The 12,000-nt window shown below is 48.0% G+C and overlaps 1 protein-coding gene across 1 annotated transcript in view; it reads right to left on the bottom strand.

Annotated features, from left to right (window-relative positions):
- Rarres1 (retinoic acid receptor responder 1) overlaps positions 1-11,370 on the bottom strand; it is a 36,888-nt gene extending 25,518 nt beyond the window's left edge. The window contains exon 1 of the mRNA XM_029537805.1: positions 10,907-11,370. Within this exon, the coding sequence (XP_029393665.1) occupies positions 10,907-11,161 (255 nt within the window). The 5' untranslated portion in view covers positions 11,162-11,370. The remainder of the gene's footprint in view (positions 1-10,906) is intronic.
- Positions 11,371-12,000: the final 630 nt, after the last annotated feature.

Consider the following 12,000-nt stretch of genomic DNA (forward strand, 5'->3'; position numbering starts at 1 on the left):
AAAAAAACCAAAAAAACCAAAAAACCAAAAACAAAACAAAAAAAAAAAAAAAAAGAAAAAAGTAAAGAAAAGAAAAAGAAAAAGGAGACTGCAAGCTGGGTGCCGGTGTGTGTGCATGAGGAAGAGGTGAGACAAAGCCTTGGCTCAAGATGGACCTTGTGCTGTGCCTGTAGATGAGACCAGCTCCTGTAGATGAGAACCTTTCTCTGGGAGGGAGTGGCCAGGAAGGGTCTGTGTGCTTCATTGCTAGGGTTTCATAGCAGAAGAACAGAAACTGGGTGGCTAAAAACAACAGATAGTTTTCCTCTCACAGTTCTGATGACTAGAAGTCCAGGGTCAAGGTGTCAGCAGGACTAGCTCCATTTGAGACTGCAGGTGGAATCCATCTTTCCTCTTTCGGGCATCCCTGGCTTGCAACTGCATCACTCCAGTCTTTGCCTTTGAATGCAGTTGTCTGTGTCTTCTCATGGCCCAGGCTAATACAGTATGACCTCATCATCCCTTGGTTACATCTGAGACTCTCTACAGTAAGGGAACACTCAACAGCTGGGTTAGGACTTCAGCAGATCCCTTTGGGAAGATACAATACAATCCTTAACAGTTTGGTCACAAAGATGTAGAAGGACTCCCAAGGGCAGACCCTTTTGGACAAATTGTGAATGGAAGCATGGTTCAGGATAGCTGTGGAAAGTGCCAGAAAAGGTTAGGACTAACACAAGCTAGAGAAAGAAAAACTGCTCCAGACAGGAGTGTGATCCACTACTCAGGAGCAGCCCAGCTGGAGAGTTGACACATTGACACAGGGTAGACTTGGGGTTGGGGTCACAGTACTGGGCAGGGGCCAGGTTAGAGGAGGTCTCTTCTAATGACTTTATTCTTGTATTGTGGGTGTTCACCAGAGTGCCCCAGGGGGCTTGCTAAAACTCTGTGTGCTGGGCCCACCCACTGAGGACTAATCCGGTCAGTCTGGGGTGGAGTCTGAGAATTTGCATTTCAACAAATCCCAGCTGACATCAAGGCTGCTGGCCCCAGGACCACACTTGGAGAAGTTCTCTCTAGCTGCTGGGTGGGACTGCTGAAGTTCTGAGGGACAGGGAGCGACCAGTAAGTCTAGCAACCAGCGTTCAGTAGTAAAGGGAGGGCCATCGTCAGAATCAGGAGCTTCCTTCAAAGTGTGGTCAGTGTGAACACCTGGGGTCTCTGGAGCATCGTGGTCAGTGTGAACACCTGGGGTCTCTGGAGCATCGAGGTATGATGCTTCAGGAATCAAGGTGGTAAGTCCATCCTCTGCTTCAGCAGCAACTGTCAGTCTGGTATGGGCAGGCTTCCAAGTTTTAAAGAAAATTCACTCATTGCTTCCTGTACTTTGCTGTATAGTATTCCCCTCTCAAGAGCAAGTGTCGTAAACAGCGTGACCAAGGCAGACTATACAGGAAAGCGTTTCATTTCTGGCTCATGGTTCCAGAGGGTTAGAGTCCATGGCCATCACACTGGGGAGCATTGCACCAGGCAGTAGGCAGGCAAGAGGCAGACAGGCAGACAGGCAGGCAGACATGCAGGCAGGCAGGCATGGTGCTGAGTAACTTCATCTTATCCACAAGCATGAGGCAGAGAGAGCTAACTGGGAAAAGTATGGGGACTTCTTCAGGTGAGATTAAACCCTTGAGAATCTTCAGGGTCAAAGTTCTCCGTTCAGTAGGATCCTCCCTCACATCTCCATCCCAAGTTACAGGATCTCATGCCTTACTAATTAGTATTTAAACTCTAGACACCCTCTGAGGCTGGGGTTTGAGTTTTTGTTGTAATTCAGCCAATCTCAGAGTTAGGGCTTTGGTTTGGTTTTCTACAACTTGAACTCCGTGGTTGCTGGAGAGACTTTTCCACAGGACACTGAGAAAACTTTAGACTCTTTATACACATCTGGGGCTGGGCAATTAATTGTATTACTGAGTTCATTCTTTTCCTTTGTTTATCCAGAGATGCTAGAAGCAATGAGCCAGACTCACTATTTTCTTTATGTTTCAAGTTTTTTGTGTAGAGTCCCTAAATTCTTTGCTCCTCATAATAAGTGAATCTGGATAATCAAATACATTGGTCTCGGTGAAGTTTGTTAAACGACTCACACCAGGATTTCTGGTGCTTTTCCTGCTTTCAGGAGAGGCTTCAGTGACTGTAGCAGTCAGCAACCTGGAAAGCCTGTGCAGGTCGGTACAGATCTGAGATCTAGGCCAGACATGGTGGTGTACGGTTTTAACGAGAGGCATGTGATCCCTGTGAGTTTGAAGCCAGTCTGGTCTACACAGGTGAGTTCCGGGGCAGCCAGGGCTATGTAGAGAGACACTGTCTCCAAAAAAAGGATTGGAGTTATTAGAATGGCTTCCAAGTTATGGCCCAGCTAGTCCAACAATGGCTGTCTCCTAACAGAAAGGCCAAAAATCCAGTAGATATTTAGCCCTTGGGGCTGGATGTCTCAGCCAGCCTTTGGTCTATGTGAGAGTCCCGAAGAATCTGTTCTAACACCAGTGAAGACACCCCTCAGCATCAGGGCAGATAAACTTGTCAGTGAGAGTGAGGGAAACGGGCAGAGTCAAAGCTCTGTTCTCCCATGTCCGAAAGGTGAGCTGCCATCAAAATGTGTGGCCCAGATTTAAGGTGAGCCTTCTGACTTCACAGGATCCCAGATTTAGGGTGGGTCTTCCAACCTCCAGGTTGGAATCAAGAAAAATCTCTCACAGGGGTACCCAGCTGCTTGGGTTTTAGTTAATTCCAGATGTAGTCAAGTTGACAACTGATATTAGACATCACAGCAGGGCTGTGTCCTAAAACCTGGACTGGATGCCTGGAAACACAGACAATACCGAGCCCCATATGTGGTGTTTGTCTATGGTACTGTCCGTAACATAGGCACAGTAAGGGATTGTTAGGCTAATCTTAGGTGCTGACTTTAGTGGATTGAGAAATTCTTAGAACATTAGTAAAGCACACTTCTGGGTGTCTGTGAGAGTTTCCTGAGATGATTGCCCGTGTGATGAATGGGAGGGAGAAGGGCGGACACACCCTGAACGTGGGTCTAACAAGCTCGAAGTGCAGATGGAACGGAAATGGAAGGAGGAGGAGCTTACTCACTCGGGACTTCTCCTCTGGACCTATGGAGCACTTTGCTTAGAATTATTTAAAATTTTGAAAGAAGTTGAGTGACTACTTTTAATAGTAAATTTTGTTCTTTCATAATTGCATGCATGTACACTGTGTTCTGGTCTCGTACATTCAACATCCTGGGCAGGCATCTTTTACTGCAGCCATTATCTGCGGACTCAAGATTGGCCAGCCTTTGAATAGACACTTGCACAGTTACTCTGGGACTTTGGCCTCACGTTAGGACTGAATCATTAGCTTGTTTTCTTCTTAGAAAGAAGTGAGCAGCCATTGGTTTCATGGGCTTCCCATTCTTCAGGGACCATCCTGCCTCTCACCATGTAAGGCAAGCTAATAAATCATACTAAGTTATACGTACATTTTATTGGTTCTGTTCCATGAAAGAACCCTGACCAATACAGTGAGAACGAACAATAATAAAATAGAACAACTATAATATTCCATGATAACATTTAACATTTTGCTAATGCTAACTCTAGTATCCTTAGTAGATAGAGTTGCTTCAACAGAAGTACCATGATGCTGTGCCAGGTGACCTGATAACTGGGATAGCCACCAGGTGACTAGCGGGCAGGTAGCGTTTACAGTGTGGGTACACTAGACAACTGGGTGATTCACATACAGGGCGGGACAGAGTGGGCTAGCATGAGATTTCATACTATCAGGATGAAAAGGAATTTAAAACTTAGCAATTATTTATTTCTGAAAACTCCCACTTAGTGTTTCTGCTATTGACCACGAGTAACGAACCACAGAAAGCAAGAACCATTGTGCCAGCGCCGGCGGCTATATATGGCATTTGTGTAGGCACCAAAAAGTAAAAAGCACAGGTTCTAAGTGCAGCTCTACTAATTCGGGTCTTATTTTCAGTAAAAGCTGTTCATCATTAACCGCAAAGTTATTTTCATACTAATGGATCCAAGACGGTTCCCTCTGCATCTGGAGAGACGCTTCCTAGGCTCTAATGGTACCGGCTTCTCAGTGTTTGCTTTGTTTCTGAATTACTGTAGAAATCGTTGGTCTGTGAGGTGTGAGCATAAAGGTATGAGAGAGTACAGAAACCGAGGGACCGAAAGATAAATGGCAGATGTGCGCCCATCTTAAGAGCACAGCCACAAATGTAACCCTCTAAGCTCATTTACAACACAAGAACTTGGATGGTGTCACCCGAAGCTCATGTGTGAAAGGAATTGCCATGCTCCAGCAAAATCCTGCCCCCTTTCTCCTCTCTGTCATTGCTAGCTAAGTCCAGGCCCCGCTCCTTTTCTCTTAGGGCCACATCTGGGGGCTCTCCATCATGGTGGGGAGGTGGGCACACGAGAAGAAGCAGGTCGCGCTGTCAAGGGCTAAGCGGCTTCCCTTCACACCACTGGGACACACCACTCTAACATTCTGCTTCTAAATGTCCCCTCCGGCTTCATCTTTGGTGAGAAAGCATAAATGCCACGCTGTTCCAAGAAAGGCAAACCTCCTTACCTCATAAGGTTGCTTTTTATGAGTCAGGCTCAGCTGGAGAAAAAAGAACTCATTTGTGACTAAAAATTGTTGTACCATTCTTAGGTTCTGGACAGACTGCAAATTACATTATACCTCGGAATTATATTATTGCATTTTCTCCTTCCAGGCAAGGGTTGATAAAACAAACTGAGTTTATATCACAAAAGTCGGTTACTGTCAGAACAGGCCACAGCCAGTGGAGCACAAGGAAATCTTTTCCTGTGGACACTGTGCATTAGCAGCCTGATTCAGTGGGCCAAGATAAAAGGTGTGTTGACTTCCATTTGGCAGAATCTGGATATGAGTTCTTGATCTAGGGAAGAAAACCAGAAGGGAAATTGCCAGGACCTGTCCACAGCTTGGTTCATCTCTGGGCCCATAGTGGAAGGAAAGGCTAGCTATAGGATGTACACAGCTTCCAAGGTCTCCTCTGTCCAGTGAGGAGGGAGAAGGGCCTTGGCCTGTCCGCCTCCAAGTTTCCCAGTGATCTCAGCACTCTCGCTGCTATTGTGATTTCATTTAACAGTTATCTGAACCTTGCCTGCAGCAAGGCCTGTGCCATCGTAGCGCAGGAACTGAAGTCATGTGACACCTCCTGACCCTTAGAAGCTTCTGGTATAATCAGAAGGCACGACCACAAAGAGAAAATAAAGCCGTTCAAAAGTCAGGTCAGAGCAGCACCTGGTCCAGGAAGTTGGACAGAAGACAGGCGGTTCCAATAAAATACTGCCACTGTTTCAAGAGCGAAGCAAAGGGCAGCGAAGCAAAGGGAGCGAGGGCAGCCAGTTCCCAAGAACTATAATGCCTGGTAATGTGGGAAGTATTTTCAAGGGCCTTGGGACTGGTGTGCTTGGGCAAAAAAATGACTCTATAGACATTGTCACGTAATGGTGTTTCCCCAGGGTCACTCACTAATCGTATGGACTGGTAAGATTATCCTAGCTTATTTTGGAGACAGAAGATGTGACACAGACGGCTTTGAGGATAAGAGACAGAACCATGAACCAAGAGCAGAGATGACACCAAGAAGAGACAAGGCAATGGGGCTTCCCCTGGGACACTTTGTTGTCGGCCCAGGGTGACCCATGTTCAACCTCTGACCTCCAGAACTACAAGGGACTCAATTTCATGTTTCAAACCCACTAGCATCAGGGTAACTTGTCATATGGTGATAAGAAGGAATAGAGAGAGTTAGTTGTGATTCCCTAAGGTAATCTTTGCTGTGGACACGTGCCCTGGGTGAACCTGTGGATTCACATACATCTTCTCTGCAAGTACACACACGCTTCTGTTTCATAACTGGACTCGAGGGGCAGATATGCCCTGAACAACCATAACACATAACCCAGACTGGACACTTGTTATGCCTACTAGCCTTAACCAGTGCAGGCTTGGCTCTCTGATTTAATAAACATTCTCCGGGTGAGTTGCAACTGTCGGGGCTGCATGTGTGCATATCTAAGCACGGAATGACTCTCTGCTAAGCAGTCACTGAAACTGTGTATGATTTAATATTAAAAATCACTCTTTTGGGCACTGCATATTTGCGTTCAGTTTCCAGTAGCACCATTCGGAGCCTTAAAGGAAGCCGCTAGGGCAGAATCCCATTAGGCTTTATGTGGAACACTACCAATACCACGTAAATACAAACATCCTGGTTTTACACATAGGAAACCAAATTAAAGTGTTGTGAACAGGAGAGGGGATAGAAACAAAGTCAATTTATTACGGAATGGTTGAGGGTGTGCCTGCCCACTTGCTAGCTCATCGGGGTACAGTTAGCTTAGGCAATGTGGGGGCAAATTGCAAAGAAAGCCAGGCAATATTTTACCCCTGCTGACACTCCACACCCAATGCAGACTCAGACTCTGCCCTCTGGGAGCTGGAATGATGGGGCAAAGACTATACTGTGCCTAAGCATTGTCATGCCAGGGTGGGAGTGTGCTGCCTCTCTGCTCTGTGCTACACTGTCTCCCCCATTAGGCAGGGTGCAGGTCTGAAGCGAGCATGGTCCACACAGGGGTGCCTCTGATCTGGCTGTTGTCCTGTGAAGGCCCTAAAAGTGGTAAAGAGCTTTCTTTCAGTGAAAGAAAATATACCTTCACTTTCCTCTTGTATTATCTTTCCTCCTGCGTATGCACCGCAGCCTCTTGAGGTCCCCAGTGTTAGCGTCCATGTAATGCGTTCGACATAATGTATTCATTGCTTTCCTATTCTTAAGACTGACCCTGAATTATTGACATTAATGGAGGCACGCCTTCAAGAGGAGCCGTGATTAGGTGTCTAATACTGGGCTAAAGTGCTCCGTAGATGGAAAAGTGGTGAGGCTCTTTCTTAGTGGAGTGTGTGCATTTGGATCTGTGTGGCCCAGGGGACGCGTTTTGCTCCTGCTTCAGATCCATGGTACTTTGAATCCTGGAAGTACAGCCACTGCTCTACCTTCTGGCCCGACAAGGGTGGCCTGGTGACTTGCCTACATGCCTACGGGCTGGCCACTTGCCATTCACTTACTACCTAGTTAGAAATCTAATGTTTGGTGAGCAGTGAAGAATAGGTATACAACTGTGTCAAGGCCATTGACCGTATTTGCTTCCTACTGCTTAGAGAGACCATGACCAAAAGCAACTTGGGGAGGAAAGGATTTCTCTGGTTTACATTTTCCCAGAACAGTCTCTCAATGAGGGAAGTTGAGGCAGGAACTCAAGCAAGATCACAGGGCTTTATTGGCTCCCTATGGGTTGCTCAGCACCCACTGTTAAAAAAAAAAAAAAACACCAGAGACCACCTTCCCAGGGGCTGGACCTTTCTACATCAAACAATAACCAAGCAAACACCTCCCAGGGACTTAGCTATTGGCTGATCTGATGAAGACATTTTTCTCTGCTGAGGTTCCTTCTTACTTTGTTTTTGTCAAGATGACAAAACCAAACCAAATCACTCCCACCACCATCACCACCACCACGCTAGCAAGCACACTCACAAGATCCAAGTTAAATGCTCCGGAAAGAATTGATGAGGTTGCCTCTTTAACTCTTGCTGTTCTGAGCGAGCCAGGATTGCGGGGAAAGGGGAAAGGGAGGTTGGAGGGTTGGGCATCCCACCCTCTGCAAGCACAGATCCCACGGGCGGGGAACCAAAACAGAAGGAAACTGAAATGATGTGCTATGGATGGGCTTTCTCGCTAGGAAAACCCCATGCAGTTCCAGTTACAGGGCCCTCCATAAAAATAAAAGGATCCATTTATACTCACTGGTTTTTTATTGCAATAAAGCATGGGCAATCCCCTTCTCCCACTGCACCTTGCCTGTCTGTTTGCATTGTGTCTTGTCTGGGATAATACATGGGTGTTTGTCAATTCTCCAAAACCAGATGATTCCAGAATGAGTTTGCTTTCTTAGGAAGTATATGCCCAGGAAACTGTCCTCAAATCCCCCCAAATTTCAGTGAAAGCAATATATCTAGTAATGGAGAACCCCCTGGGCCTGATCCAGGACAACCAGTAACCTAAGACCCTTCATTACTGCCTGGAATCTTCTCCACACCAGGCAGGCAGGGAGAGCAGAGAACACAGGCGGCTGTAAAGTCTCCTCTGCAGTTAGGGAACTGGAGACCTGGTCCTGGCTCTTTCTTAAACCATAATCTGCAGTGATTGCTGCATCTGACCACCAGAGGGCAACAGTGTTTCTAGAATGAGGACTCCTGAAGCACTAAAAAGAATCAAGGTAATCTTAGATCTGGAGTCATTTGGGTGCCTGGCTTTCATGCTTTTGTCTGCTTTGTTTTGTTTTAAGATGAAACATACCGCAATAATTGCGTCCCTCATCACGACCGAGTTTATGCACGTATCTGAAACACTGCTCTTGGTTTTATCATGTGAATGCATGGTCTATATCCCACATCATTTCATTACACAGAACTAGGGCTATATATAGCTCAGTGGTAGGACACATGCCTGGGGTATAGACTCAAAATAGAACCCAAAATCAAAACAACTGGACTCACTTAAATTGATTTAATAAGTTGCTGCTGGGCCCTTACTTTGAATAACCCACTTAGTCCCAGCCCCTCATGCTGAAAAGAAGTACTCAACCCCAATGAAGAGGGATCCCTATCTATCCGTTGTACTTTTCTCTCTCGGGCATCCACTTGCTCCCCCCCCCCCCCGGCCCAGTCCTGAGTGAGTGAGAAATGCAGTGTGGTGACCTAGTGCATTGTTCTACCAAGGTGCCATGGGGGTAAAGACTGAGAACAAAGGGTAGCCTTCTACCAACCAGTCCTTTTTGGATGAATGATGTGGCTGCTCTTGTCACTGGAGCAGAAGTTCCCACAACCACCTTTCTGGAAGCCATCCCCACCAGGCTGAGTTTGTGTTCTCACTTGGGAGGCTGAGCGCTTCAAAACCACAAGAACATCCCAAACAAAACAAACAAAACAAACAAAAACGGCTTTCCTAAGGATGCTAACACTGGCCTGCCTGATCGTCTTTAAGGGTGGACTTTTAGTAACCTTTGAAGGAAAATTTCACTGGATTTGTGGAAGAACTTGATTCCTGGCACAGTGGCCTCTTTTCCTTGGCTCCCGCAGTCACATAAGTGTTAAATTATCAGGGAGGTTAAGGGGAAATGTAACATTGTTTCTCAGGGCCTTGCATCCCTCGTTTATCTGTGATCCTGCGTTCGTGTGTGCACACTTCTTGGGATGAGCTAGGGTCACCTTGAAGTGAAGCACTATAGATGCTGAACAGCACCAACGCTCCTGCTGGTGGGAAAGGAGTGAGCTCTCTTTCAGGTGTTGAGAGCTAGCTTCTTTTGTAAGGATGCCAAGGGGTAGCTGAAAAAGCCCAGAAATGCAAGGTATTTTAGGAGTTTTAAAAAATGACACTTATAGCTGGGTGAGTGGTGGCCCACACCTTTAATCCCAGCACTTGGGAGGCAGAGGCAGGCGGATTTCTGGGTTCGAGGCCACCCTGGTCTATAAAGTGAGTTCCAGGACAGCCAGGGCTACACAGAGAAACCCTGTCTCAAAAAAAAAAAAAAAAAGAGAGAGACTTATTTATTATGTGTGTGCATGCATGCCGTAGCAGGCACGTGGAAGTCAGAGGACAACTTGTTGGGGGGAGTCAGGTCTCTTCATCCACCTCCTGGTCAGAGGATCAAACTCACAATATCAGGCTTGCCAGCAGGCACCTCTACCCAATAGCTATCACACTAGTCCTATTTATGATTTTTAAAAATCATATTGGATTGAAGGAAGATAAGCCCTGGTATTTGAAAATTGGTGAACTTCGTCAGTCTGGGGTTTTTTTGTTTCTTTGTTTTAATAGAGAAGTCTCCCCCAAATAGCGAGGGTGGCTGTCTTCAGGGCTCCTCTTTCCTCTAAGAAGACAAGCTCTTAAGTGGTGACTTCATTTCTCTGGTGAACTAGTAAAGGCTGGATGAAGCCTGGAGTAGAGACTGTCCCTGAGACAGTAAAGATTGTTTTGTTGTTGCGGTTTATTTAACAATCACAGTAGTTTGCCTTTTACTAGAAATAAGGAAATAAGGCTGAGAGTCGCAAAGGTGATTCACATCATCTGATGCTAGATGGAGGATGAACTTTTTCATCCCATCAATTTAAATCTTATGCTAGGCTCTACAGAAGATGTAAGACTGCGGATCTGTGGCTTTGTGGAACATCCCGGGAGCCTCATTGCCTCGGGACTCCGCAGTTGTGTAACTTTAAAATTCTGTTTAAGGAAGAGAGCAACACAACTACAGCCACGCCTGGAAATCAGCAAGCGATCCAGGAGCTGAAAAGTTTCGATCGATCTCGCGCTTTCAGTTATGCAGAAGACTGCGGGCCTGTCACTCCCTGGTTCGATCAAGAGGACACCAGAACTGAATGGTCCCTGCTCAGACCCCTGAGTAACATTTACTACTTTATCCCGAAGCCTTGCACCGGTGGCCTGCCATGAACAACGCGGCTGCGAAGCAGAGAGCTGGCTTAGCTTTTGGACACACCTCCCGTACTTTGGTAGGAACCATAGAGTCTAAGCCATGGATAGATTTGGTACACAGTGCGCATGCCAACACCCACACTGGGTACCCCGACCAGGGGCTGTTATTCGTGGGACCCTTTTCTCACGTTCCCAAACACGCTATTTCTGGCCTCAGAAATACCGGAAAGGCAGAGGAAGGCTCAGTGCTTCGCCCGCGACACAAGCTGGGAACGCTGGGGTCCCCGAGCGTGTCCCGCCGCGTCGCGGCTCACTCACCCGCGCGCGGCCCTCCTGCACGGCGGCCAGCACCCGTAGCGCGCTGGGCGAGCCCGCGCGGAAGTTGAAGAAGTGCAGCGCAGCGCGCGCCGCCAGCTGCAGGATCCCGCGTGGCAGCCCCATGGCCGAGGGCTGCCGGGGGACTTCGGTGTACTCCTGGTCCGTGGGCTCAGTGACAGCAGCGGCCAGTGCGAGGCTCGGCAGCAGCCAGAGGCTCAGCAGCAGCGCTGGCAGCGGGAGTCGACGGGGCTGCATGGACGCGGGCGGCCGGGGCCCACAGGGCTGCGTGGACGGGGAAAGCTGGCGCTGAGCTCCCTGAACCCGGTTCGTGGTGCTCACGGAAATAGGCCACGGCGGCCACTCCCCTCCGCCCCCGGGTCGCCGCCCTTCCTCGCCTCCCCTGTCCAGGCAGAAGGACCAGAAGGCGCCTCTGGGAGAGAGGGTCAGGGAGCGTGTCCCCGATGACGCGGTGAGAGGGGGACATGGGACAGTGGGGCGCCTCCTTGAGGGCACACCGGGACTCCAGCTCTGGGAACTTGGCTTGTCGCCTGTGGCTGTGATTTCGCAACTCAGGTCTTAGAGAGAACCCACTCCAAAGGTTAGTTGCAGATGAAAGAGGAGACAGGTGGTGACAGGGACCAGTGCTTTGGGCCTTGAGGGGGAATTTCAGAAGAGGCAGCTGGAAACAGGGAAAGTGTGCTGAGGGCGGGAGCAGGTAGTGAGCACCTGCAGGCCAGGTAGGGAGGAGGGGCGGTGGTCAACCGGACAGAGGTTTTGAGAATCAAGTAAATTAATACTGGAGAGGGGCCTTGGATTGAAGTCAGATTCCAGTGGAGTGAGGTGTGAAATCAACGCGTCACTGAAGGCAAGAGGTAGCTACTATTTTCTAAACCACAGGTAAGAGAAAGCCCTTTGGGGACCTGTGAGGTGGCTCAGTGAGTAAAGGTGCTAGCCACCAAGCCCGATGACTGGAGTCTTGCCAGAACCAACATAGTGGACGGAGAGAACATACTCAAGCAAGTTGTCCTCTGACCACCAGCCACCCACCTACGACACAACAAATTAAATAATAAATGAAATGAAATGTAAGAGGG

Source organism: Mus pahari, chromosome 4, assembly GCF_900095145.1.
Source record: "Mus pahari chromosome 4, PAHARI_EIJ_v1.1, whole genome shotgun sequence".
NCBI classification, from domain to species: domain Eukaryota; kingdom Metazoa; phylum Chordata; class Mammalia; order Rodentia; family Muridae; genus Mus; species Mus pahari.